The sequence below is a fragment of the Benincasa hispida genome, chromosome 12, assembly GCF_027475165.1.
Source record: "Benincasa hispida cultivar pf3 chromosome 12, pf3_genome.v1.1, whole genome shotgun sequence".
In the NCBI taxonomy this organism is placed as follows: domain Eukaryota; kingdom Viridiplantae; phylum Streptophyta; class Magnoliopsida; order Cucurbitales; family Cucurbitaceae; genus Benincasa; species Benincasa hispida.
The window spans coordinates 11,826,933-11,852,551 of NC_143489.1; the positions used below are offsets into that span (position 1 = coordinate 11,826,933).

Here is a 25,619-nt window from a genome sequence, read left to right on the forward strand (position 1 = left end):
TATATATATAACTACCACGCCTCTTTCTTCAAAATAAATAACAAATAATAATAACTCCACGCTTCTTCCTCGTGCAACTCTCCATGAAAATAAATGTTTAGATCTAGATATTTTTTTAATTGCTCGAGTTAAACTAAGAGTACTATCAAATTTCATCAACAAGACAACTTTAATAATAAGATTTTTTTTTAAAAAAAATTGAACTTTTAGCATCTTGGTCAAGAGTATATATCTAAAATGATAGTGGCGAGTCTAGGATTTTATATAAAGGAGACACAAGTTCAAATAAATATAAATTTAGGTGCATCGATGTAATATTCAAATCATATAATAGTGCCAAAACGAGCATAACTAATGGATACACTAAAAAAAAAGGGGGCATTTAGAGATGAAAAAAATTCATCTCTAAAGAACGTTGCAAAAATCTATTTGCAACTAAAAATATTAGCCACAACCAATTGCCACTAAATGTTAGTGGGTGAAAGGTCTTTGCGTCGTTTATTTGCAAAACATTGCAATAAGCAATGATAAGGGAAACGTCGCACGTTATCGCCACATAATGTGACTTAGTTAAATAGTCGCAACATGCGACATTCTTCTTTGGTCACATCATGCGACTTATTGTATTTGTCGCATAGTGCAACTTTTTGTCGTAGTTGCATTATGTGACTTTCTTCTGTAATCACAGTATGTGACGTTTCTGTTTAGTTGCATCATGCGATGTTTTTTTAGTTTCAATTTGCGACTTTTTTTTATTTTGTCACAAGACACGACGTTTATTTTGTAGTTGCGATGTGTGACAAAATTGTTCATTTGTTGCATATTGCGACTCTTGTTTGTTTGTTCATTCGTTTTCGACGCATTGCGATGTTATAATTTTTGTCGCAAATTTTAATATTCTTTCCAAAAATATTATTCATTTCAAACATTATCCTTGTTGCAAACATCAGATGCAATATTAAATCATGAAATTGTCTCTGATATCATACCAGTTGGAATTAAAAATGTGCAACATCTTCCATTATATCATACTACTACATGTCTATAAAATTTTTAATATCTACTACAACAAAAAGAAATAATTTTCAACAAAGTTTGAATCATGATACGTACCAACAAGTTCATGATTTAGTTCAAAATATACAAAACCAAATTCATTCTTCTAGAAATTATGAATATTTACCACCAATTCCATTTAAACCAGCACACATAAATATACACATATAAAACTATTTTCAAACATAATTAAGTTACATGATTATCACGAATGACCATGGAAAGAGGTAGCCAAGAAGACAAATAGGAAAACAAACGATATTGCAAAGAGAACAAATATAGGAAGAACCATATACAAAAACTCTTTTGGTGGTGTTTTGCAATCAACAATACATTTTGTAATCATAACATAACTACAGAACTCTTTCGGTTGCTACCACAAAAAGATAACAAACCTAATAATAAATGATCAAGTAACAACATAAGTAACACGAATCCTCATTTTCACATAATGAAAAGAACTAATCAATACAAACTTATCAAATCCTAGTATAACTATACACATTCTCAATCCCTCCACCCTTCCCCACATTTCCAACGACAAACACAACTATTTTCAACATAACTTCTTGAAATGGAACAAATGAGAACTCTTTCAGTTGCTACCACAACGAGATAACAAACCTAACAATAAATGATCAAGTGACAACATAAGTAACACAAATACTCAATCTCATATAATGAAAAGACCTAATCAACATAAACTCATCGAATCCTAACATAACTATACACATTCTCAACTCCCCACATCTCCCCACATTTCCAACAACAAATACAACTATTTTCAACATAACTTCTTGAAATGGAACAAATGAGAACTCTTTTAGTTGCTACCACAACAAGATAACAAACCTAACAATAAATGATCAAGTAACAACATAAGTAACACAAAAACTCACTCTCACATAATGAAAGGACATAATCAACATAAACTCATCAAATCCTAACATAACTATACACATTCTCAATCTCCACCCCTCCCCATATTTCTAACAACAAACACAACTATTTTCAACATAATTTCTTGAAATGGAACAAATGAGAACTTTTTTAGTTGCTATCACAACAAGATAACAAACCTAACAATAAATGATCAAGTAACAACATAAGTAATACAAAAACTCAATCTTACATAATGAAAGGACCTAATCAACATAAACTCATCAAATCCTAACATAACTATACACATTCTCAACCCCACACCTCCCCGCATTTCTATTGAAAACTACAACTATTCAAAACTACACCACAAAGCCAGAATCACTATACGTAAGTTAACACTAATTTGACTAATTTGAAAATAAGTTGAAACTAATCAAATTACCTTGCTGAGAGATGAACTTCCACTGGAGAATCTTTCTAGTCCACAATGGCTCTATTTCTTTCATTCTCATGACGTTTTTTCTCCATAAGTTCTTATGTCATTGCAAGGCGTGTCTCTAGTGATTGGACATATTCTTGTGAGTACGGTTCTTTCTGAGATCATGGTAGTTTTGATCCATAACCCATGTCTTTAACATATGAAGGTTTTCTCCCTAAAAACGTCGCCATAATCAGGAGCATTAGGAAAATTTCTATTGTTGAGATCAATCTTGTGTTCACTATGAAATAATATGATTATTAAATATAAAAGAAAAACAAAAAGTGACCAAAAAATTTGAGTTCACATGAGTACATACCTTCTATAAGGATCTACTGCTTCACAATTGGTTAGGACATACCAATGAGTCTTCTATAATTCAACATGTGATAGTTCTTTCATGCGCGAACTACCCATTGGACGTGCTTTTTGTGAAAATATAGGTAGATGTCCAATATTTCTTGATATACCATTGTCTACCATATCATCATTTCGAAAATATAGATTGATGTACCACTGTCTACCGTATCATCAATTCCATGCAAGTACATTGAACAAAATGTCAATGACTCTTTTGATATAAATGCTTCTGCAATTAAACCTTCAGGATGAGTTTTATTTCTTACATATTGTTTTAGTGTTCTCAAACTCCTACATTTAAACATGAGTTACATAGTAATTTGAACAATGAACATAGTTTGATCAATAATCTAAAAGAAGAAACATACAATTCAATTGGATATATACATCCAACTATAACCGACAAGTCCAACAAGTTTGGCTTCCTTAGGTAAATGAACAGCTAGATGAACAATAACATCAAAGAATGCTAGAGGGAAATATTCTTTCAAGCTTGCAAAGAATGATCACAATCGACTCTTGTAGCTTATACAAAGTTTCAATGCTTAATGTTTTTGTAGTTAGTTCTTTGAAAAAAATATAATAATTCAGCAATTGTACCCCTGACATCCGTTAGTAAATAAGAACGAACTCCAGCTGGTAATAGTCTTTGCAATAACACATGTAAGTTGTGACTTTTTAGTCCATATATCTTTCAATCTTTGACACTAATGCATGTTGAGATGTTGGATGCAAAACTATCAAGAAACTTGACCGATTTCAAGAAACTGCAAAATTTCTTTTTGTTGTCAATTGTCAATATATAATTAGCATGCGGTTTCACCATTTTGTTTCCAAAGTTTCAACTCTTTACGAATATTCAGCTTCATTAAATTTTACGTTCTTTATCTGTGTTCTTCATTTTTCCTTCAATATTTAACAAAGTACCCAATACATTATCACAAATATTTTTCTCAATATGCATTACATTGAATTTGTGTCAAATTTTAAGACTTGACCAATATGGTAGCTAAAAAAAATACTCTTTTTCACCCAGTTCAATTCATTACGAGCATGCTTCCTTTTCCATTGCAATATATTTATAGTTTTTCCAGGTGGCAAAAAATCTATAGCCTCTAATGATAAAGAACATTTAATCCCAAAAAAGATTGTGGAGCAACTCTATATTCTGCTTTTCCATTAAATTTCATGTTTTTATGCCAAAAATGATTTATTGGCAAGTAGCAACGATGTTCCATGTAACATATTTTATTATGCAACGAATCATATGAGACGTCTTGATTATATATTGGACATGCTTTATACCCTTTAATACTCCATCTTGACAAGTTGCCATATGTTGAAAAATCATTTATTGTCCACATCAAAGCCACACGAAGACAAAACGTTTGACCACTATAAGTATCGTAGATCTCAATGTCATTCTTCCATAAATCTCTCAATTCATCTACTAGTGGATGTAAATAAACAACCATCTCTTTTCCTGGAGATTTTGGACCTCATATAAGCAACGACATGAAGAAAAATTTCTTTCATGAATTTCCATGGTGGCATGTTATATGGAATTAAAATTGCTGGCCAAGTACTATAAGATATACACATGTTGCCAAATGGGTTAAATCCATCATTAGCTAATGCTAATCTTACATTCTTTGGATCTTCTGCAAACCAATCGAATTGTCTATCAAAATCTTTTCATGTCTCACCATTAGTCGGATGTCTTAAAACTTCATCTATTTTCAATCTATTTTTCCTTATGCCACCTCATATCACTAGCAGTATGTTTGTAATGAAATAATCTTTGTAATATTGGTTTGAAGGGAGAATGTCTTAAAATTTTATGCGAAATATTTTTCCTTCTCTTTTTACTTATTTTGTAGCGAGGTTCATTACACTAAGGACGAATTTCCGTTTTCTTATTTTCTTTCCAAAATAGCATACAGTCATTCTTATAAGCACGTATGCATGTATAACCTAAACCTAAGTCAAACAATGTCTTTTTTACTTCATAATAAGATTTTGGCATTTTGGTACCCTCGGGTAGAGCTTCTTGGAATAATTCTAATAACATATCAAATGACTTATTGCACAAATTATTAACCTGAAGAAGCTTTGACTCAAATACCTCAATTTTTTGTTTGTTTATAACTAACTTTGTAAATGGTTAGCTGGTATACTCTATAAATACCACTGATTTTAAATTCAAAACAGAGAGTTATCATCATTTTCCTTAGTTTTCTGTAAACAACAAAACTGTACGCAAAATTCTTCAGTAAAAAGAATTCGGATCTTTTCGTTGACTTAGGCAATCTTGTCGAACCATGTAAACACTGTGTCTTCATCTTCTTCCCTTATTTTTCTTATTTATATGAGTGTTTTCTTTACTGCAATTCACGTGACATTCAGTTATCATTCAAATAGCATCGAGTAATTTGAATATCGAGTTAATCATGCGTCGATTCTTCGCTATTGAGTTCATCGTTTTCACCTTTAAGTTAAACCAAGTATCGTTCAAAAACCGTCGAGTACAATCGAATATTAATTATGTTGTAATCGAGTTCCATTGAGGATTTAACAGAGACTCGTCAGATGAATAAGGGAATTCTCATCGAAGATCGAGTAGAAAGACGTCGAACATCGAGTGCCGAGTATTGAGGATTTGGCAGAATATTTCTGAGCCATTTCTTCATCTTTCCAACGTTGATCTTGAGTATTTGGGCCTTCTAAACATTGGACAACCCAACAATTTGTGGTATCAGAGCATTTGAAGATCATCAAGGCCAACTTTTTTAGAGCATCAAGATACTCAAGAAATCAAGACTCGGTACTCAATCAGATCAGAAATGGTTGTTGCAAGGTATGAGATCGAGAAGTTTGATGGGAAGAGCGATTTTGGCCTATGGAAGGCCAAAATCAAAGCCATCCTTGGACAATAGAGAGCACACAAGGCCCTTTTGGACCCATCAACTTTGTACCCACTATACCAGTACAAGAAAGAGAAGACACGGTGCTTACAACATATGGGACTCTGGTTTTGAATCTCAGTGACAGTATCTTAAGACAAGTAATTGATCAAGACATGACCTACAAGATGTGGGTCAAGCTGGAAGGATCTCTGCAACAAGATGTATCTAAGGGAGAAGTTCTTCACATTTAAGATAGATTTTGCCAAGCCTCTTTTCAGATAATTTAGATGAGTTCAAAAGAATAGTCTCAGAGTTCAAGAGCATTTGTGAGAAAATTGGCGACGAGAATGAGGCTTTTGTGTTATTAAACTCTCTACCCGAAGCCTATAAAGGGGTGAAGAGTGCCTTGAAATATGGTAGAGAATCAGTTACCACTGATGTCATCATTTCAGCATTAAGAAGTAGAGAGTTAAAGCTTCAATCAGTCAAGAAAGAGCAGCCTAGTGTAGAGAGGTTGTTTGCCAAAGGGAAGAATAAGAAAAATCAGTCTAAGGGGAATAAAAAACAGTCAGGTGAAGAGCACAAACCTAAGACCAAGCTGAGATGCAACTACTGCAAGAAGAGAGGTCACTTGATGAGAGATTGTTATAACCTGAAAAAGAAAAACCAAGAAAAAGAGAAGGATCAGAAGGGAAAACAACTAGAGGCTTCGGTGCTTAAAAGTTCCTACTTTTATTCTGATGCTTTAGCCTCCACTAGAAACCAAACCAATCAAATCAGTCCTCTTGGGAAGCATGAGTGGGTACTTGACTCCAGTTGTACTTATCATATGACACCGTTCAGACCTTGGTTTAATACTTACAAGGAAGTAGATGGAGAATTTGTGTACATGGGAAACGATGAAGCCTGGAAGATCAAAGGGATTGGTTCAGAATCCTTGAAGCTAAAGGATGGATCAATCAAGCTTCTAAGAAATGTGAGACATGTACCTTTGTTTAAGAAAAACTTGATATCTCTAGGTATGTTGGACTCCATTGGGTGTGAATGTAGAGGAAAATGTAGAGTTATTGAGGTAATCAAGGATTCCAAGGTTGTGTTGTTTGGTGAAAAGGTCAATGATCTTTATATTGTGAGAAGAGTAGAGATGATGACAAGTGCCTACATGGTTTCAACAACAAGCTTAACAGAGGCTGATTTGTAGCACAAAAGACTATCCCATATTAGTGAAAAAGGGATGCAAACACTGTCCAAGCAAAGAATTCTGCCCAAAGGTACCAGTGAGCATCTTTCCTTTTGTAAACACTACATTCTAGGTAAAGCAACCAGACAAAGTTTCATAAAATCTCAGCACACCACCAAAGGAACGACCTATGGAGACCATCTCCTACACCAAGCCTTAGTGGCTCAAGGTATTTTCTAACCTTTATAGATGATTTTTTTAGAAAGAGCTGGATATACTTTCCTAAAACTAAGGACCAAATCTTTGGGAAGTTTAAGGAATGGAAAGCCATGATAGAAAATCAAACATCTAAAAGGTTGAAATGCTTTAGAACCAATAATAGGCTTGAGTTTTACAATGAACACTTTGATAAATTTTGTAGTGAGAATGGTATAACTAGGCATAGAACAGTGAGGTATATATCTCAGCAAAATAGGGTTACTGAGAGGTTAAATAGAACCATAATGGAAAGGGTTAGGTGTTTCCTCTCTGATTTTATCTTAGGGGAAAATTATTGGGCAGAAGCTGCAACCTATACCATGTATACCTTGAATAGGTGCCCTCACACTCTTTAGAGTTGCTTACCCTTAAGAAAAAGTAGACTAGTCATCTTTTGAACCTAGATAACCTCAAGGTCTTTGGATGTGTAGGGTTTGTACACCAAAATAAGGAAAAGTTAAAAGCTAGAGCAGTCAAGTGCATGTTTGTAGGCTTTACTAAGGGTGTCAAGGAGTTTAAAATATGGCATCCGGTTGAGGGAAAGTTCATAGTGATCAGAGACATCACCTTTAGTGAAAAGGAGATGTTTATGCAAAAGGAGAAAAATGTTGATGATGAAGGAGTCATCCAACACAAGAATTGAGATAGAGTTACCAATTAAGCAGCCAATTGAGTCTAGCCAACCTAGTGACACAGGAGAAACTGAGAAAGATGTAGGGAAACATGAGGAGACAACATCTGAGCAACCTGATTTAAGCCAGTATGTCTTAGCTAGGGATAGACAAAGGAAAACAATGACACCTCCAGCTAGATATACTGAAATGAACTATATGAATCTGATTTTAAATGTTGTTGTAGCTTCTATTAACCAAGAACCAACAACCTTTGAGGAAGCAACAAGTTGTGCTAATGTAAGGGATTGGATTGAAGCAATGAATGAGGAAATGCATTGACTAAAAATGAATGACACTAGGTCTTTAATTCCTTTACCAAAGGGTTACAAACTTGTTGCCTCTACATGAATTTTCAAACTTAAAGAAGGAGTATCCTGTGATTAAAAGCCTAGGTATAAAGCTAGATTGGTTGCAAGGGGGTTCACTCAAAGGGAAGGAATAGACTATTATGAGATTTTCTCTCCTGTTGTCATACAGACTTCCATAAGACTTCTTCTATTCTTAGTTGCTCAAAATAATCTAGAATTTTATCAACTAAATGTCAAAACTACTTTTCTTTATGGACATCTAGAGGAGACAATCTATTTGATGCAACCTAAATGATTTGAGGTTAAAGGAAAAGAAAATCTTTTTTGCTTACTCAACAAGTCTATATATGGGTTAAAATAATCACCTAAGTGCTGGTATAAGAGAATCAATGACTGTATTTCTAGCATTGGGTGCAAAAGAAGTTCATTTGACATATGTGTTTATATAAATACAAGTTCTTACAAGAACAAGGTTTACCTACTCATACATGTAGATGACATGTTGCTGGCAGGTAGGTCCAAAAGAGATCTAACCCACGTTAAAAACCTCTTAAAAAGAGAGTTTGATATGAAGGACTTAGGAGAAGCAAGCAAGGTCCTAGGAATAGAGTTCCATAGGAACAAAGAGGAGTCTATTTTAAGCATCAATCAGTCCAATTATTGTGAGAAGATCCTTAAAAGGTTCAACATGAATGATGCTAAACTTGTGAGCTTACTTATTGCTCAACACTTTAACCTTTTCTCAGCTAACTCTCCTAAAGATTCTGACCAAGAACATCAGAAACAAATGGCTATCATACCCTATAGTCAAGCAGTAGGAAAATGTATTTAATGATTCCTACCAGACATGATCTCTCATGTTCAGCTAACTTAGTTAGTAGATATATGTTTAATCTTAGTACGAGACAATAGAAAGCTACTAAATGGATCCTAAGATACTTGGTTTGGTCTAAAAACTCAAGATTAGTCTACCAAAGGTCAATTGAACCAAACATAGAGCTTTATGGATATGTGGATGCTGACTATGCTGGTGATTTGGACAAAATGAGGTCCTTAACAGGTTACTTTTTTCTTTATGGTCCTAATCTAATCAGCTGAAAAGCATCACTACAGCCTATAGTAGCCTTATCTACAACAAAAGCTGAATATATGGCTTTAACAGAAGCAATCAAAGAGGCATTGTGGCTCAAAGGATTGCTGAAAGACTTTGGTGAAGGAACTCTTCAAACAGATAACCAATGAGCGAAAGCAGATCGTTCCATATCCCATTTTGAAAGAACATGAACATTTATATTATAACACAATAGTTATGCATCAACTCTAAATTACAACATGCTACTAAGTATAAAAACAAACGGGATCGAGTAAACATACCCTTGAAGAACCTTTTCTTCTAGTATTTCCTTGATCCAACAGCGTGAACGCGACGTGAACAAATCCAGAAAATAGCACGAACTGGTAAATACTCGATCACAATCGAGTTAAACTTGATACTTGACCCTCAAATACAAACTCAAAACTACCACGAGGCTACCTTAGTATTCTCTGTGTGAGAATCCAGAAGGTTTAGGCTCTGTATGGATTTGGTAGAGGGAAGGAGGAACTGGATGATCAAGTAAGTGGGAGAAGGGAGAATTCTATCATTTAGACTTGGGTACTCGATCGTTTAGCAGCGAGTAGCTATCGTATAGGATACTCGTTCCTTGATCTTTTTTTCTCTCTCGACAAGTTATCTAATTAACTTGTTTTGCTTACCGTGATTTGAAAAAATAAAAACGATTTTCATTTTATCCATCAGTTACCAAAAACTGATTAAAACTTCCCACTAAGTTGGTATAAGGAGAAAAAAATCGAAAATCAATTATCTTATAATTGATTTAATTATAAATAAATATAATAACAAATTTATCATATTACATTTATAACCTATATTTTTAATATCACATCATATGTAATATATAAACCATAGTTCTTTTTCTCCTTTATGGCATTTAATATAAATCATATTTATATTAATTCCTCCATTCAAATAATGTATCAAATATATCAAATCAATTATATCATATATAATTGAACTAATTTAATTATATCATATATAATCAAATTTTTTCTTGTTAATTTGAACACTTCAAACTAACCCAAAAACTGGTTCTCAACATGAATCCATTGAGCTACCAAAGGGACCTTATGGATCTGTAACTTGAAGCTCCAACTGTACGTAAATAACTGACTAAATTCTTTAATCATGATATCCACCATCCGTTAACTGTCGGACACTCCACTAAAGACCGACAGCTGCACTTTTCACACTACAGATATATTTCTGTGTCCATCAAATATAACCAATCAATAGTACAATGACTCTTCATAAATCGCTTGTAAGTACAGTTGGGCCAATTTACCGTTTTCCCCTGTAGTTACATCTAACTCCTTAAGTACCATTGATTCCTCTAACGAATAATACATCATAGTCCTACCATGAGTAAACCTTTCTCGGGTCAAAAGAAGGTGTGGTGCCACATTTTTCAAGCCTCAGAATCAGACCTTAAGAGAGTAATTTATCTACTTACCCCTGCTTCGGGGAAAGAGTGAATTTCGTCTTTTGTAGCTGAGTTCCTAGCTGCCTAATCAGACGAATCCTCAAAGTGGTAGGTTTGAGTCGGCGATCTGGCCACTCGCACCCATGCAAATCAAAGGACCGCCTTCATAGGCAGGAGTTCCCAACTCACTCGGGATTAAGGTTATGTTACCTAAGGTCATCCTAATGAAATTGAAATCTCTGTCATGAATGGTGTTATATAACGAGACTAAACATTTCGTGGTCCCATCTTATTTAAACTCATTTGTATAGAGCATCCTCGCTCGCATGTCTAATACATGAATGGTCAGGATCAGACCATTTATAGCACTTTACAACACTTGTAACATCTACAAAGCGGGTCACACTCATAGCGTCACTAGGATAATGTTTCCCTCTTTTATCCATATACTACAGACCATTTAGGTTATCACTTAAAGCACGATCCACTTGTATGTCTCCACATACATGCTTAAATTACAATGATAACCAGGGATCTTAGTTTATTGGTTTGTTGTTAATGTAATTAAAATATCTCATATTTTATAGATTGAAGTGAATAAAATATCTCATATTATAAATCACAAACTGTTTGTTCATACATATGTTTACAAACTACAGGACCCTACGAGATTTAGGGCATCAACCCCAACATTTGGAATAAATCAAACAGTGGTGATCTCTAACGTGACAACCGAAGTGCTATCCATTTGTCCCAAAATCCACAATTTCACACTAGAACTAAGCATATTGATATCAAGTATCATTTTATTATAGATAAAATTGAGACAGGGGAGATAGAAATTTTAAAGGTTCATACTTCAAACAATGCAGCTGACATGTTAACAAAACCTGTTTCAAAGCTTAAATTGTTTAAATATTTAGAACATGTTGGCATTGAGCTTCCAGACACAGGGTAGACAGATAAGTCATAATCAGGAAGATCAGAAGATTGCAAGGCATTAGAGTAAAGGTGAAGAATTTGAAGAAGCTTTGACCAAATACCTCAGTTTTTTGTTTGTTGATAACTAACTTTGTAAATAGTCAGCTGGTATACTCTATAAATACCACTGATTTTAAATTCAAAATAGAGAGTTATCATCATTTTCCTTAGTTTTCTTTAAACAACAAAACTGTACGCAATCTTCATCAGTAAAAAGAATTCAGATCTTCCCATGGACGTAGATAATCTTGCCGAACCACGTAAACACTGTCTTCATCTTCTTCCCTCATCTTTCTTATTCATAGGAGCATTTTCTTTACTGCAAATCGCATGCCATTAAATTATCATTCAAATTGCATCGAGTAAATCGTGCGTCGATTCTTTGCTATCAAGTAGCTTTGAGTTCATCGTTTTCACCTTCGAGTCGCACTGAGTAACGTTCAAGAACCGTCGTATACGATCGAGTATTAGTTTTGTTGTCATCGAGTTCCATCGAAGATTTATTAGAGACTTGTCAGACGAAGAAGGGAATTCTCATAAAGGATCGAGTAGGAAGATGTCGAGCATTGGGTGCCAAGTATCGAGAATTTGGCAGAATATTTCTAAGCCATTTCTTCATCTTTTCAGCATTGATCTTGAGTATTTGGGTCTTATGAAGAGTGGTCAACCCAACATAAGTATTTTGATATGCATTAATTTCATCACAAAAAGTAAAGTAGAAATCTCACTACATCCAGGGTATAATTCTTTATTAAACTCATCAAACATTGATTGAAACTTATTATTTCTCTCTCATATTCTCGCTTGTTTCAAATTCAATGAAGTTTTCATCACCATGATGTTCAGCTTCAATATTTTTCCCCTTGTCAAATCATTCAATAGTTCGAACATTTCACTTTCATAATCTAAATTTTGATGAAATGTCTCTATACGTTCATTATGTGTTTTATCCGTTCTAATAGACTTCAAAAAGGACAAAATTGGGTTTTCTCCATGGTATATCCAACTATCGTAGGTGATAGTCATTCCATATGAATCATATTCTACATCCCAGGGCCGTTTCATTATGACATTTTAACATTTTTTATATGGACGTTGTGTAAACCCTTTGTTATCAACATGCTTCACTGCCAAACTAATAAATGATCTTATTCCATCGGTGTATTCTTTGCATAGCCTATTTCATAGTTTTATCCAACTTTTATCCATAATTTATCCTATGAAAAAAACATCACATATATGGAAACTTATCATAACTTGTTTTAGTTAAATAAAAATAGGTGAGAATATATTATATATATATATATATATATATATATATATATAGATATATATATATATATATATTATATATATTTCAGCATTCCATAATAACAGGAATAATCAAATGCTTCCAATACAAGGAAGAATCAACAAACTTTTAATTTAGGAGCTTAACGAATAATCAAATGCTTCCCGTTCCACAATCTCACAATGGCTTCCAACCCAAAAAATAAGCATATAGATATAATTGTAGATAACTAGTCAAGATGTCAATAACTTCTGACTCACATAATGACTTCCAACCCACATTCAAACAATGACTTCCAAAATATAGTTTGAACACATAAAGCATCATCCAAAACTCGCTTCAAATACATAAAATTTAACCAATAACCGTTCTCCAGATTACATTTTAAATACAATGAACTCAAATATCCTATGAACAAGTATCAAATGATATAGAAACTTATCATAAACTTATTTAAAGTAAACAAAAATGTGTATAACTTTCAATGTTCCATCATAATAAGAATAATCAATTATTTTCAACATAATGAGAGGTCCTAAAAACTTTCAAAAGGCTTAATTAAGAACAAATTCAAGCTTACAATGGAATTACATAAATCAAGTAAATAGACAAAATTGTATGTTACTTGCCAAAATGTCAATGACTTCCAACTCATACAATAAACTCATCGACCCACAATCACACAATGACTTCTAATCCACACTTTGAACATGCAAAATATCCTCCAAAACTCACTTCAAACACATACAAACTACACAACTATCCTCCAAATTACATTCAAGGGGCTTAACCAAGAACAAAATCCAGCTTACAATGGATTCACATAAAAGAACATAATTAAGCTTAAAATGTTGTCACAACCATTATTTAAACACATAAAAATTTTCAACCATTCTCCAAATTACATTTTAAATACAAAATAAACTCAAATATCATATGAAAAAACATCAAATGACATAATAAACATAAATACTGATTAATGACGATGGATTATACTACAAATTTGATAGTTTTAAGTACAAATCTAACGGTGGCAGCAAAGGTGCTCGGTAATTGCGACTTCTAGTAGCCTATGAAGACCTGTGAGAGTGAGGTTGAGAAACGCGACAAATGAAGATATAAAAACGAAATAGAGAGAGATGAGGAAGAAAACCCATCTATGACGGTGATGTGCAATGAATGGAAGGCTATCGGAGGCGTGCCGACTATAATGGCGATGAACAGAAGAGAGAGAGAAGAAACAAATCCTGACGGATGGCAGTGAAATTTTGGGTTGGAAGAAGAAGAAAACCAAACCCTAAAAAATGATGCGACAAATGAAGAAGAAAAGAAATTAGAGAAAAGATTTACGATTTGCGACTACAGCCCGTATTGTCGCATCAAGTGACTAAATGTGGTTTCGTTACATACCTTATATCGTCATTATGTCTCGTCCAATTAATTGGGATTGTGACAAAGGCAAAAAGAGTCACAATTTGCGACTAATTAAAGTTTAATCGTAATCTGGGCCAGCGACTTCATTTCGTCGCATAGTGCGACGTAAATGGCAATAGTTGCAACTTACTATGCGATTGTTACTTTTTAGTCGCATGAGCTATGCGACAAACATGTTTTATAGTTGCAATTTTTCGACTTTTTATGTATTCGCTGCAACCTTTGCGACGAAAAATGCATTTCGTCCTTAGAGATGCGATGATGTATTTTTAATCCCTAGATTTTCGTCGCTAAGTGTTAGATTTGTTTTAGTGATATATGAACAGTGGCAGATCCAGAGTTATATGTTAGGGGCACAACTTCATATAAGGTTAAAATTTTAGTCTATTACCATCTAAATTTGTGTCATATATAGTTCTTGAATTTAAAAAAGTATAATACAAGATTACTGACATCTCCATCTGTGTGTTTAATATATTATACCATACATTTTAAAAAAGAATAATGTAGTTGTTGGCTACAAAATTAAAATTTTGTGGTTCAATTGGAAACAAATTTTTTTTCCTAATGCAACAGTTAATTATTAAATGTTTTTAATTTTTATGAGATCTGTAGATATTAAATTGAAAGTTTATATATCTATTATGCATTTTTAAGGAATTTAGCAGAGTTAAAATTGAAAGTTTAGATATTTATTAGTCATAATATTAGAAACCAAGAAATAAACTTGTAATACCTTGAATGTGATTTTAAAATAATGGTAAAATAAATAACAAAGTAAAGAAATTATATGTGCAAAAATGGTGATTGTATGCCTTGATTTTCAAAAACTAATATTTCATAACCAAATAATTACCAAACGAGCTTAAAATTTTAAAAATATTTGTATATAAACCATGAACATATATGTGAGAAAAAATAAATATGGAATTGTTGTTAGAATACACCTACAACCACCTAATCACTGAAGCAAGCTCCTTTTTAATATCTTGAGGGGCACACGATACTATGAATTAAATTTATAAATATATATTTTTTTATCTTTAATAAAGACAATAAGTATATTCATAAAATGATACGATGTGAAGGAGGACACATACCCTTTGATCTATTTATAGATTTGCTCTTAATTTTATTTATACTCATGTTAGTCGATGTTAAGAATTGAAGGTTGAATATAACCTATATATGAATTTTAACTTTTGAAGTTAGTAATGATTTAATACATGTGTGTTATGACTTATGGGTCATTTTAAATGTAAGAGATAAAAGTCTACACAGAAAAGTAAAACAAAATGCCAATTAGGCTCGAGAATAAACTAATTAATCTCGACCTCCAAAAGATAACCTAAGGCCTAATTTGGCCCAAAAATAAAGGATTATTCACCTGCATGCTAAGGTCAAGGTGACATCTTCACCTCAAGGGCCAAGGGAGAACCCTAAACTTTTATTTATTATTTTTAAGATCTGGTCATTATTAATCATTAGATATACATTTGTTTAAATTACAACAAGTATACTCCTTCAAGTCTTTAAGTTTATATATAAAAGATCCATAAACCTTATAAATTATCTAATAACTAAGTCATTGAACATTTATATATATGTCTAAAAAGTTCTTAAATTTTAAGAAGGTAGAATATAGTTCACCGAACTTTTAACTTTATATATTTAATCAATATTACATATTAAAATTTTATAAAAGTGAACCAATATATTAGTCATAAAATTGAATTTTATGTTTAATAAGATTTCAAACCTTCAATATTAAGTACTTAGATGGTTTTCGTTAAATTTAAAAAACGTCGAAATAGTTCAAATACCTACTAGATACAAAATTGAAATTTCAAGAATCTATCAAACACAATTAAAGCTATATATATATATATATATATATAAAAGGGAAAAACTATGGAGTATATTATTAGTTTACCACAACCCCTCTTGCAGTAATAATTTGAGGAGAAGGTGTTGAAATCCTACCTTGGAAGGCAAGCCATCCATATTGCAAATCAATTTCACCAAAAAAAAAGAAAAAACTTGCTTTAGTTTCACGTTTTCTAAATCTTTGCTTATTATCTTCTCTCTCATTCCTTCACTCTCACGTCACCCGTCTATCAGTTCATTACGGGGAATCAACGCTGTCCATCCGATCATCATCAGACCGTTCATCACTTCCGTACGTTCGGGAACTGCCCAATGCGCTCTATCACCCAACAACGATCTCGACCAACCATCGCTTGCCATTTGGCATTTTTGAACTATTCTAGTCAACGGGTTTGATTGACTGCTGTTTTCTTTTGATTTTATTAATTGGAAATTTCTTTTAATTTTATTTTGTTATACTTCATAATCCGTCATTAGGATTGGATTTGGGGCCATGCCATGTTTACTTACTCTTTTACTTGGACAATAAAATTCCCTTTCTTTCCCTTTATTTATTTTGGTCGGTATTTATTTATTTATATCAAAGTTTTACCAAATAAAAGTCTTGATCTCAATCCCAACCACTCATTTTTGGATTGAATGACTTTGTTAAATTTTATCATTTCTTTACTTTTTTTTGTCAATAAATCTCTATGTATTTAAGAAATAACTTATATGTAATCTTTAATATACAAACCTTATTAAAAATCTTAATTTACAAATTGTTAATCTCTTAGCTGTAATTATTCAATATTGTCACGATCATTATAAAATAAAAAATATTATTAAAGATGCGTACCTTGTTCGCACCATTGTGTTCCATCCTTTGATTATGACACATGTAGTATACCAAAATATATATATGTCAATGTCACAACCTACCTTCTCAAACAAACCAACTTTCTTCCACTAAAAAGTTCATGGATGCAACACTCGTTACACTAAAAAAGCCTTTATTAAACTTCCTTTGAATTTTAAACACGATTGAAAAGCTCTACCAATCGAACATTTCAAATTCAATACCAAAAAATATAAAATATGAGAATTATGTTTGTAATGTAACACAATTACTTTGAATGAATTCAACGAGGACACAACTCGTACTAAATATTCATTCATTCCAACTAGTCATTCAAATTATGGTTAATTTTCTTATTTGAACGAAGTTAACAAAAAAGTTCAAAATAAATACACAGAACATATCATGAAATAACCTAGGAAGAATAAAAATAAAAAATTTACAAATTAGAGTAGCATAATTAAGGCAAGAATGAAACAAAGTCAACATAAGTATGTACAAGTAAGTGGAAATTAATTTAATTGAAAATTAAATTTTAAATTAGAATTGAAAGTAAAATATAAAGTAGAAAAATATTGGTAGATATAAAAAGGGGGCATGTTAGATTTTGGCGACTAGGTGGAATTTATGATAATAGTACATAACAATAAATATATCATGTACTATTATATAGTGAGTGTTATTGTGAAATTGGATGAGGAGGTGAAGCATGTGTGGATCACGTGATTGAGGAGGAGAAACATGGGGAGAGTGTTTTGCGGAGAAATGTGCGGCGCCGCTGTAGAGGATCCGAACCCGAATTCAACGCCTTAGTTCTTTTCGAATTTGGCGCCACTTTCCCCCTCGGCCCCTTCCTTCATCATCCGTCATCAACGGTCAAAAAGCGGTGCCGTCGTTCACCACCACCACCACCCATACACATACATACATACATATACAATATAATATTTATTGTGGCGGGATTTTCAATATTTATTATTATTTTTTAAAAAATAAAAAATAAAAAATAAAAAACAGACTCATTTAAATTTAATTAATAAAAACAAGAAAATCTGTAGTGGGACCCACTTGTATGAGCTGTTGACTACGTGTCAGCTCTCGGTTCCCCAACTCCCACCAGGGGTCCCTTCGGCTCTCCAAAAGCCATCGTATCCCCACTTCCTCTCTTTTCTGTATATTTCCTTCTAAAGAAAAATTATTGCCACGTCGAAAATGAACAGTCCACACCATGGACTGGGCTCCACTATCTTTTTTCATTTTTTTCATTTTTTTGTTTTTCCTTTTTTCAGGTTGATGAGAAATGAGAAGTTGAATTTCATCCATGAGGTTGTGGGCCCCACTTACCGTCCGAATTAGCGGGAAACGGATTAATATTCTCCCGCCAATGCCATGCTTGGCCCCCACTTGCAAATCCAACCCCGCAATTCTATTTCTTTTTTTTTTTTTTCTTTTTTCTTTTCTTTTTCAAACAAAAAAAGAGAGAAACTCAGGATTTGGCCAGGGGGTCCAAAATTGGGACGTATGGATAATTGGATCTCACATTTATTGATGTTTCATTTAATTTTGAGTTTGTTATCAATTTTTTTTTAATACTTTGATCTCCAAATTTAAAAAATAGTTCTAAATATTTTAGGGAGTTAATTTGACCGTTAGTTGACTAACAGAAAAATTAGGTGACAAATTTAACCATACGGATAAATTGACAAGCTTCTAACCTAGATTTTTTGCTTCTTACTAAACATATGAACAACGAAAACATCCTGAAGAGAAAGAAGAAGAAAGAGACAAGGGGGAGAGAGAATGTAAAAGAGATTAATAATGATGATGATGATGATAAGCATCTTAGGTTAATTTTGACACCTTAACATGTCACTTCATTTTCGGTTCGTCAACTAATGGTCATATTAACTTTAAGGACAATTTAGATCTATTTTCAAACTTGAAGGACCAAAATGTTATTTTTTAAAGTTTCAATGACTAGATAAACACGAATCTTAAATCTTAAGAACCAAAAAATATAATTTGCATATATAATACACAAATATATATATTGAAACTTACCCTATTATGCAAAGTAGAAATTTATTAGAATTTTCTAAGAAGATTGAGACTTAGAATAATGTGGTAGTATAAAATTTTATTCTAAATCGTTATTGTACGATTTCAAATATGTCTAACGTTCTAACAAATTTCTATTTCAAATCTTGAGGGGAATCGTTTATAATAAGCTGAAAGTAATATGGTAAATTTCAAAATGATGGAATGTATTTTCAAGAGAAATTTATCTATTTAGTTAAACAACCATTTGAATGATTGGATTTTCAAAGTGTAATTTAAAAAAAAAAAATTAAGCTTTTTTTCTTGAAAAAATAGGTGTATTTGTCGTTTAAGTCTTCAAAATGTTCTATTTTACTGAAATTTTTTTAAAAATAAATTTAAATGTTATCAAAGTAATTTTTATAAATTTAAATAAATTTTCTGATTAAAATGTGAGATTTTGAAAAGTAAACCAAATATATATTCATGGGCTACTTAAAAAAAAGGTAAATTTTCACTCTATTTGAAATACAAATTTGATATTTTAGCTCTTTCAAAATGTGCGTTTTATATTAAGGTTTGTTTGAATGAATAATAACATTAACTCCTACCGTAATGAAACGACGCGTCATCTTGTCTGGATATAATGGCTGTGTTGTGTACGTTGCTATTATTTGACATTTGCAACGCAACGTATTTCAAATTAAGAAATCGGAAAGAACGGCATAACGAAGTCACACATTTAAAATTCTCAACCCACGACGGTTATTCTTTTTTTTTTTTGCCCTTTATGAGTGTCAAGTCATATAGAAAGACGGAGATTCCCGCGAACAGGCAAACATGTTTCTCGCAATGGACCCCATGTGAACAGTCATTCTTAGCACCACGTAGGATGAGAAGCGCGCCGTTTTGGGAGATGATGACATGGCTACGTAAGCGAGAATGAGTTGTCTTTCGTTCCGTCAAGCAAATCAAAACCTGCCACGTTGAAAATGAAAGCATGAGTATTTGATTTACGAATTTACCCTCGCTGTGACTGGGGAATATGCTTTGAATCAAGTGATTTGGAATAATCTTTGATTTAACAAGAAAGAAAGAGATCCATCCCCATCTTTTCTTATCTTACTAGCCAAATGGTATGGTCCATTCGGCTAATTTCCCGTGCCCATTTTAGTACTTCCATATCTTATTCCTTTTTGGCAGCACATCCATTTTTAATTCAAACTGTCGCCTCATAAACCCATTTTCTAATTCCCTTTTTTTCCTCCTGAAATTTTGTACTCGACTTCCCAAACTTAAGGGTTCATTTTCTGCCATTGTCTGAAAAAAAAAAAAAAATCCATATACATAATTTTATTAAATTAATTAAGTAAAATAATTGTTGTTATGTAATTTATTTAAATTTTGTTAGGAAGATTAAAGAATAAAATAAACGGGGTGGGGTGAGGGAAAGGAGTAGCCGAGTAGGACAAGGGATGGGGGAAAAGAAAGGCGGTGAGTGTCACGTGTGAACGTCATTATTCCGGTCGGCAAATCCATTCCATTCCCTACTTAATTAGCAAGCTAAAGCCGGTCTTGAAGGGAACAGTAGGGCCCACTTTCTTCCACGTGGATGATCCCTACCATCACGTTCACGTCCTCAAATCGGCACGATTTCTTTTCTTTATTTCGGTAGCTTACCAAATCCCCCGCTATTTGAGTCAAATCCAAGCAAACACATCCCTGATTGTATCCCACGCGGCGTCCTACGTGGACTCATTCTCCAATCCTATTTGGCTTTGTACACGTGTCCTTCTTCTGTTTCACCCTTTTTTTTTTCATGGTCAGGAAAAGAAAGTGGTCCCCTGCGGCGAGTGGGGGGAATTAAAATGCAAGTGCCGCGAGCAGTAATTCAGTGCGGCAATCCTCACGCCTTCGACGTGTGAGCGCTCAACCCAATATTCCTTATTCTAAAAATTAAAATATAATTTTTTTAAACAAGGGAAAATAATAAATTAATTGTAAATATAACTGCGACCATCCTGGAGCCAGGGAGTCAAGGCCAAGGCGTGTTTTGCCCTCGCAAGAGAGAGACCTGACTCTGTTAGAGAGAGAAAAACTCACTGTCAAAATACACGGCAGATTTCCGGCGACCGGCGACTCTAGCCCTTCTTATTGGTGGTTTTATCCAACGACTGGCAAAACTAAACCAAACCGACGGAAGTTTTAAGGTTACGCCATTTTTTCCGGTGGCGTTTGTTTCGCACGGCGAGAGAGATCGCTGTTTTCGCTACTTCCTCTGGAGATTATCTGGAGAGAGATTTGGTGTTTCGAGTGCTTGAATTTGTCTTTTGTTTTCTTCTTTACGGCCTGAATTTGGAACTTACTATGGTGGAGATGGAGTGGCCCGGGAGTCTTGATGAATACTCCAAGCTTATCAATCGGATGAACACTCCCAGGTTTTTTTTTTTTTTTTTGTTCCTTTCAATCTCTTGCAATATTTCTTCCCTACAGTGGCAACCACCACCAATTGTTCACTTTACTGATCTTCTTCTTCCGTAATGGCATGATTTTCTGGTCAACAGTCGGCTAATCTTACCGTATTTTAATTGGTTTATGGGATTTTTCTCTATTTGTTTCCATCTTTTAGTTTTAGGGTTTCAGTTATTTACCGATTTGCAAATCTGCGGGTTCCCTTATCGGGGAACAGTGTTTGCTTATTATCAGCAGCGTAATCTTCCCTTTCCTTTTCTTAGAGATTTCTTTCCCCACACGTTTTCAGATTCGGTCCGACTCCGATCTCTGCGTTCACACGCTTTCAACTGAGAATTGATTTCAAATTACCGACCGGAAATTTCTTCCTCTTCTTCCTCTTTGTACTTTTCTAATTTTCTAGAATATTTTGAAGGTCCCTCTGCTTACACATAGCCCCGGTCAGCATCAAGTGTTTATTAATTTATGGTTTGTTTGACTCTGGGGATCGTTCAAACATCTTTACTGAGGCTTTTCAGAGACCCATGTGGCTTCTTATTTTGAAATTTCAAAAACTACGAATTATAATGTAATCAAACTTGACGTAAATTGACCCATTTGCAGGGTTGTGATCGACAATGCCGTTTGTGAAACTGCGACTCTGGTGAAGGTTGACAGTGCTAGAAGACATGGGATCCTCCTGGAAGCTGTCCAAGTGTTGACGGACTTGAACCTTTCCATTCAGAAAGCTTACATCTCCTCAGATGGAATATGGTTCATGGATGGTAAGCTTATCTGTCTTTTTTTTTTTTCCCCCCCTTTTCCTCCTCGTCAATGGCATTTAATGCTAATGAATAGCCACTTGATTTAACCTATTTAATGTAATTCCTACTATTAAATGTTGCTTGCAGTTTTTCATGTGACTGACCTTGATGGAAATAAATTAACCGACGAGGGCGTTATTAGCTACCTTGAAGAGGTAATTAATAGGCACCTAACCCCAATTAATTTTTATAATCATCTGTTACCATTTGTGTTTTGTAACTTGGCTTGTGGGTTGTCTTACAGTCGCTTGCAACGATTCGCTGTGGCAAACCTGCCGCCTCAAATGACTTGACCGCCCTGGAGCTAACCGGGACAGACCGAGTCGGTCTTCTTTCTGAAGTATTTGCAGTTTTGGCTGAACTTCAATGCGATGTTGTCGAGGCCAAAGTGTGGACTCACAATGGCCGAATAGCTTCCTTAATATACGTCAAGGACTGTAATTCTGGTTCCCCTATCAAAGACTCCCAGAAAATAGACACCATTGTTGGACGTTTGAGGAATGTTCTGAAAGGTGACGATGATATTCTTTATGCCAAGACTTCGGTCGCGATGACAGTCACTCATACTGAAAGAAGGTTACACCAAATGATGTTTGCTGATCGGGACTATGAAAGGAAGCCTGTCCTTCAGCATAGTGAGGATTCACCTGTAGTGACAGTTCAGAATTTGGTGGAAAGGGGTTACTCAGTTGTGAATGTCCAATGTAAAGATCGAATGAAGCTGTTATTTGATGTCGTTTGCACGATGACTGACATGGATTATGTAGTTTTCCACGGTACCGTTGCTACAACAAGTCATAGAGCATATCTGGTATGAATGTTTTTTCTACTTTCTGAGTTGACATTCTTTCGCATGATGGTTCAATCATCTTGTTATTCACAAGAAATCATATTTCCTTTGGTTTACACAGGAATTTTACATCAGACACACTGATGGAACTCCAATTAGTTCTGAGGCTGAACGACAGCGTGTCATCCAATGCTTACAAGCTTCAGTAGAGAGAAGGACATCACGGGTACATGACTTGTTCAAACGTGTTAAAATTAATCAAATGCCTTGTTGCATTATTTATTGCAGACATTAACTGTCTAGGATGTGTTTACAACAGGGTGTGAGATTGGAATTACGCACAACCGACAGGCCATGTCTCTTAGCAGATGTTACCAGAACGTTTAGAGAGAATGGTTTAAACGTTACAAGAGCAGAAGTATCCACTTCGGCAGACGTAGCTCTAAACCTCTTCTACGTAACCGATGGACATGGGAGTGCTGTAGATACAAAAACCATCGACTCTGTTCGGGAGAAAATTGGGATGAGTAGCTTGAAAGTAAAGGAATTACCATTGATATCTCAACAAAAGACAGAAGGGGAGGAGCAAGGTGCGGGTGTTGGTGGGGCTGTTTTGTTATCTCTTGGGAGCATATTAAGAAGGAATCTGTACAACTTGGGATTGATCAGGTCATACTCGTAGAGGCATAGAGCATGAAAAGGAAAAGAAAAAACGAAATGAGTTATTGAAAGATTTGTCCATATGTCTACTTTTCCCTTAGCATATTCTTTGCTTGAAGTTTGAGCATATAATGTACATAAAAGAATCAACATTTGAAGGAAAAGAAAGGGTGGGTACTTTGATGATAGTAATTGTTTTAAGTTGGTTTGGTTGGTGGAATTTGTATCTGGTGGAGAGAAGAGAGAAGAAAGTTAAATGGGTAAAGAGTACTGTTTATAGGTCTGCCATCTGCTGGTAGCTAGCTGGAGGACCAATGTCTGGTGAGAAGATATGGGTTGTTTACAGCTTAACACATTGTACATAACAGCCTTTTTTAAGTACTTGAAATCAATGTTGACTTTTCTCTCTCTCTTTCTCTCTGTCTCTCCCCACGGCCCACATGGTGTTTCAGCTTATTTTAATTAAATTAGGTTACTCTTGTCTTTCCTTCTGCCAAATTCAAAATAGTCAAAAAGATTAAACGAATGCGAATTGTCGTTACTGTCTTTTTTTTTCTCTCTTGTCTTGAAGTTAGGGGAAACAACAGGTTATATAAGAATTACACTCAAATTGACCACTATGAGATTTCATCTCAATTTGACAAAGAAAACGACACATAGTACGAGATACAGCAAGGAGTTTGTCTCAAACAGGAACCCATATTAATGTCTTTGAAATAGAAAAATGAGATAAGAAAAGGGTGGTGACTGATAAAACATAGAACAAAACAAGTGAATAAAGCATTTATGGATCCAAACAAAGCATAAAAAATGGGCATCGGAGTGGCCAAAACCAAAGCCAAAGCTGCCTTTTGCCTATCACATACAAAACAAACAGAAAAGAAAAGAAAGGAAAAAGAAAAGGGGGCTCCAGAATCACAAGCACCAATATGAGGCCTCTTTTCTTTATCCCACAGCCTCTGGAGGCTCTGCTTTACATAAGCTTTTGCATCTTTCTTTACTTATGAATTAATTTATGGTTAATTTGCGCATTAGTCCCTTCACTTTCTTGTTGCTACTTGCTCCATATAAATTTTAAGTAAAAGACTTGGATTTTTGGTCAAATTCGAAAAACAAAATAAAGTTGTTCAAAAATACTTCTTTTTTTTTATTATTATTATTACTTTTTTTTTTTTAATTTTAAAAAACTTGACTTTGTTTTCCTTTTAAAATATTATTAGAAAGTATATAACAAAGTAAGGAATTTAGAGGTAATAAGAGTGTTTATAAGTTTAATTTTAAAAAACTAAAAACTAAGACTCTCTTTGGTAACTATTTAGTTTTTTATTTTTTGTTTTTGAAAATTAAGCCTATAAACACTAGGTAATTACCAAACTTTGTGCTAATAGATTCTTATGACCCATTCGACTTTGTTTAAAATTCAAAGATTTACTGACATAAAATTTAAAGGTAAAGATCGTATTAGATATAAAGTGAACACATAATTGAAAGTTCAATAATCTATTAAATATTTTTTTAAAACGTCTAGAAAAAAAAAGAAGGAAAAATAGTGTATACTTTGATGTATGTTATCCAGTAAATGTAGGGTTTATAGAGTTGTGATGGGTCCCAAAAGGCCACAGCTTTCAGTTTTTTTTTTTCCACCAATTTAATTTGTTTTTTTATTAGTCTTCAACGTTGGTTTTGGTCCATTTCTCACTACCCTTTTTAATTAAGTATGAGATTCGGCTGCTCGAAAATTGGATCTCTAGAAAAGAGAGAAAAAAGAAAAAGAAAGAATAAAA

At 33.8% G+C, this 25,619-nt stretch overlaps 1 protein-coding gene across 1 annotated transcript; it reads left to right on the forward strand.

Annotated features, from left to right (window-relative positions):
- Window positions 1–21,003: 21,003 nt before the first annotated feature.
- Window positions 21,004–24,243, forward strand: ACR7 (ACT domain repeat 7). The gene is made up of 6 exons (XM_039020394.2): window positions 21,004–21,548; window positions 22,186–22,346; window positions 22,473–22,540; window positions 22,630–23,196; window positions 23,297–23,401; window positions 23,495–24,243. Exons 1-6 carry the CDS (start codon window positions 21,478–21,480, stop codon window positions 23,855–23,857), a joined length of 1,335 nt encoding a protein of 444 aa, XP_038876322.1. The 5' UTR covers window positions 21,004–21,477; the 3' UTR covers window positions 23,858–24,243.
- Window positions 24,244–25,619: the final 1,376 nt, after the last annotated feature.

Bases quoted from the DNA above. Each gene is read 5' to 3' on its own strand.
- ACR7 (XM_039020394.2), top strand. From the start codon at position 21,478: ATGGTGGAGATGGAGTGGCCCGGGAGTCTTGATGAATACTCCAAGCTT. The intron at 22,347-22,472 runs GTAAGCTTATCT...TGTTGCTTGCAG, and splicing joins TGGAATATGGTTCATGGATG to TTTTTCATGTGACTGACCTT. The intron at 23,402-23,494 runs GTACATGACTTG...TGTTTACAACAG, and splicing joins TAGAGAGAAGGACATCACGG to GGTGTGAGATTGGAATTACG.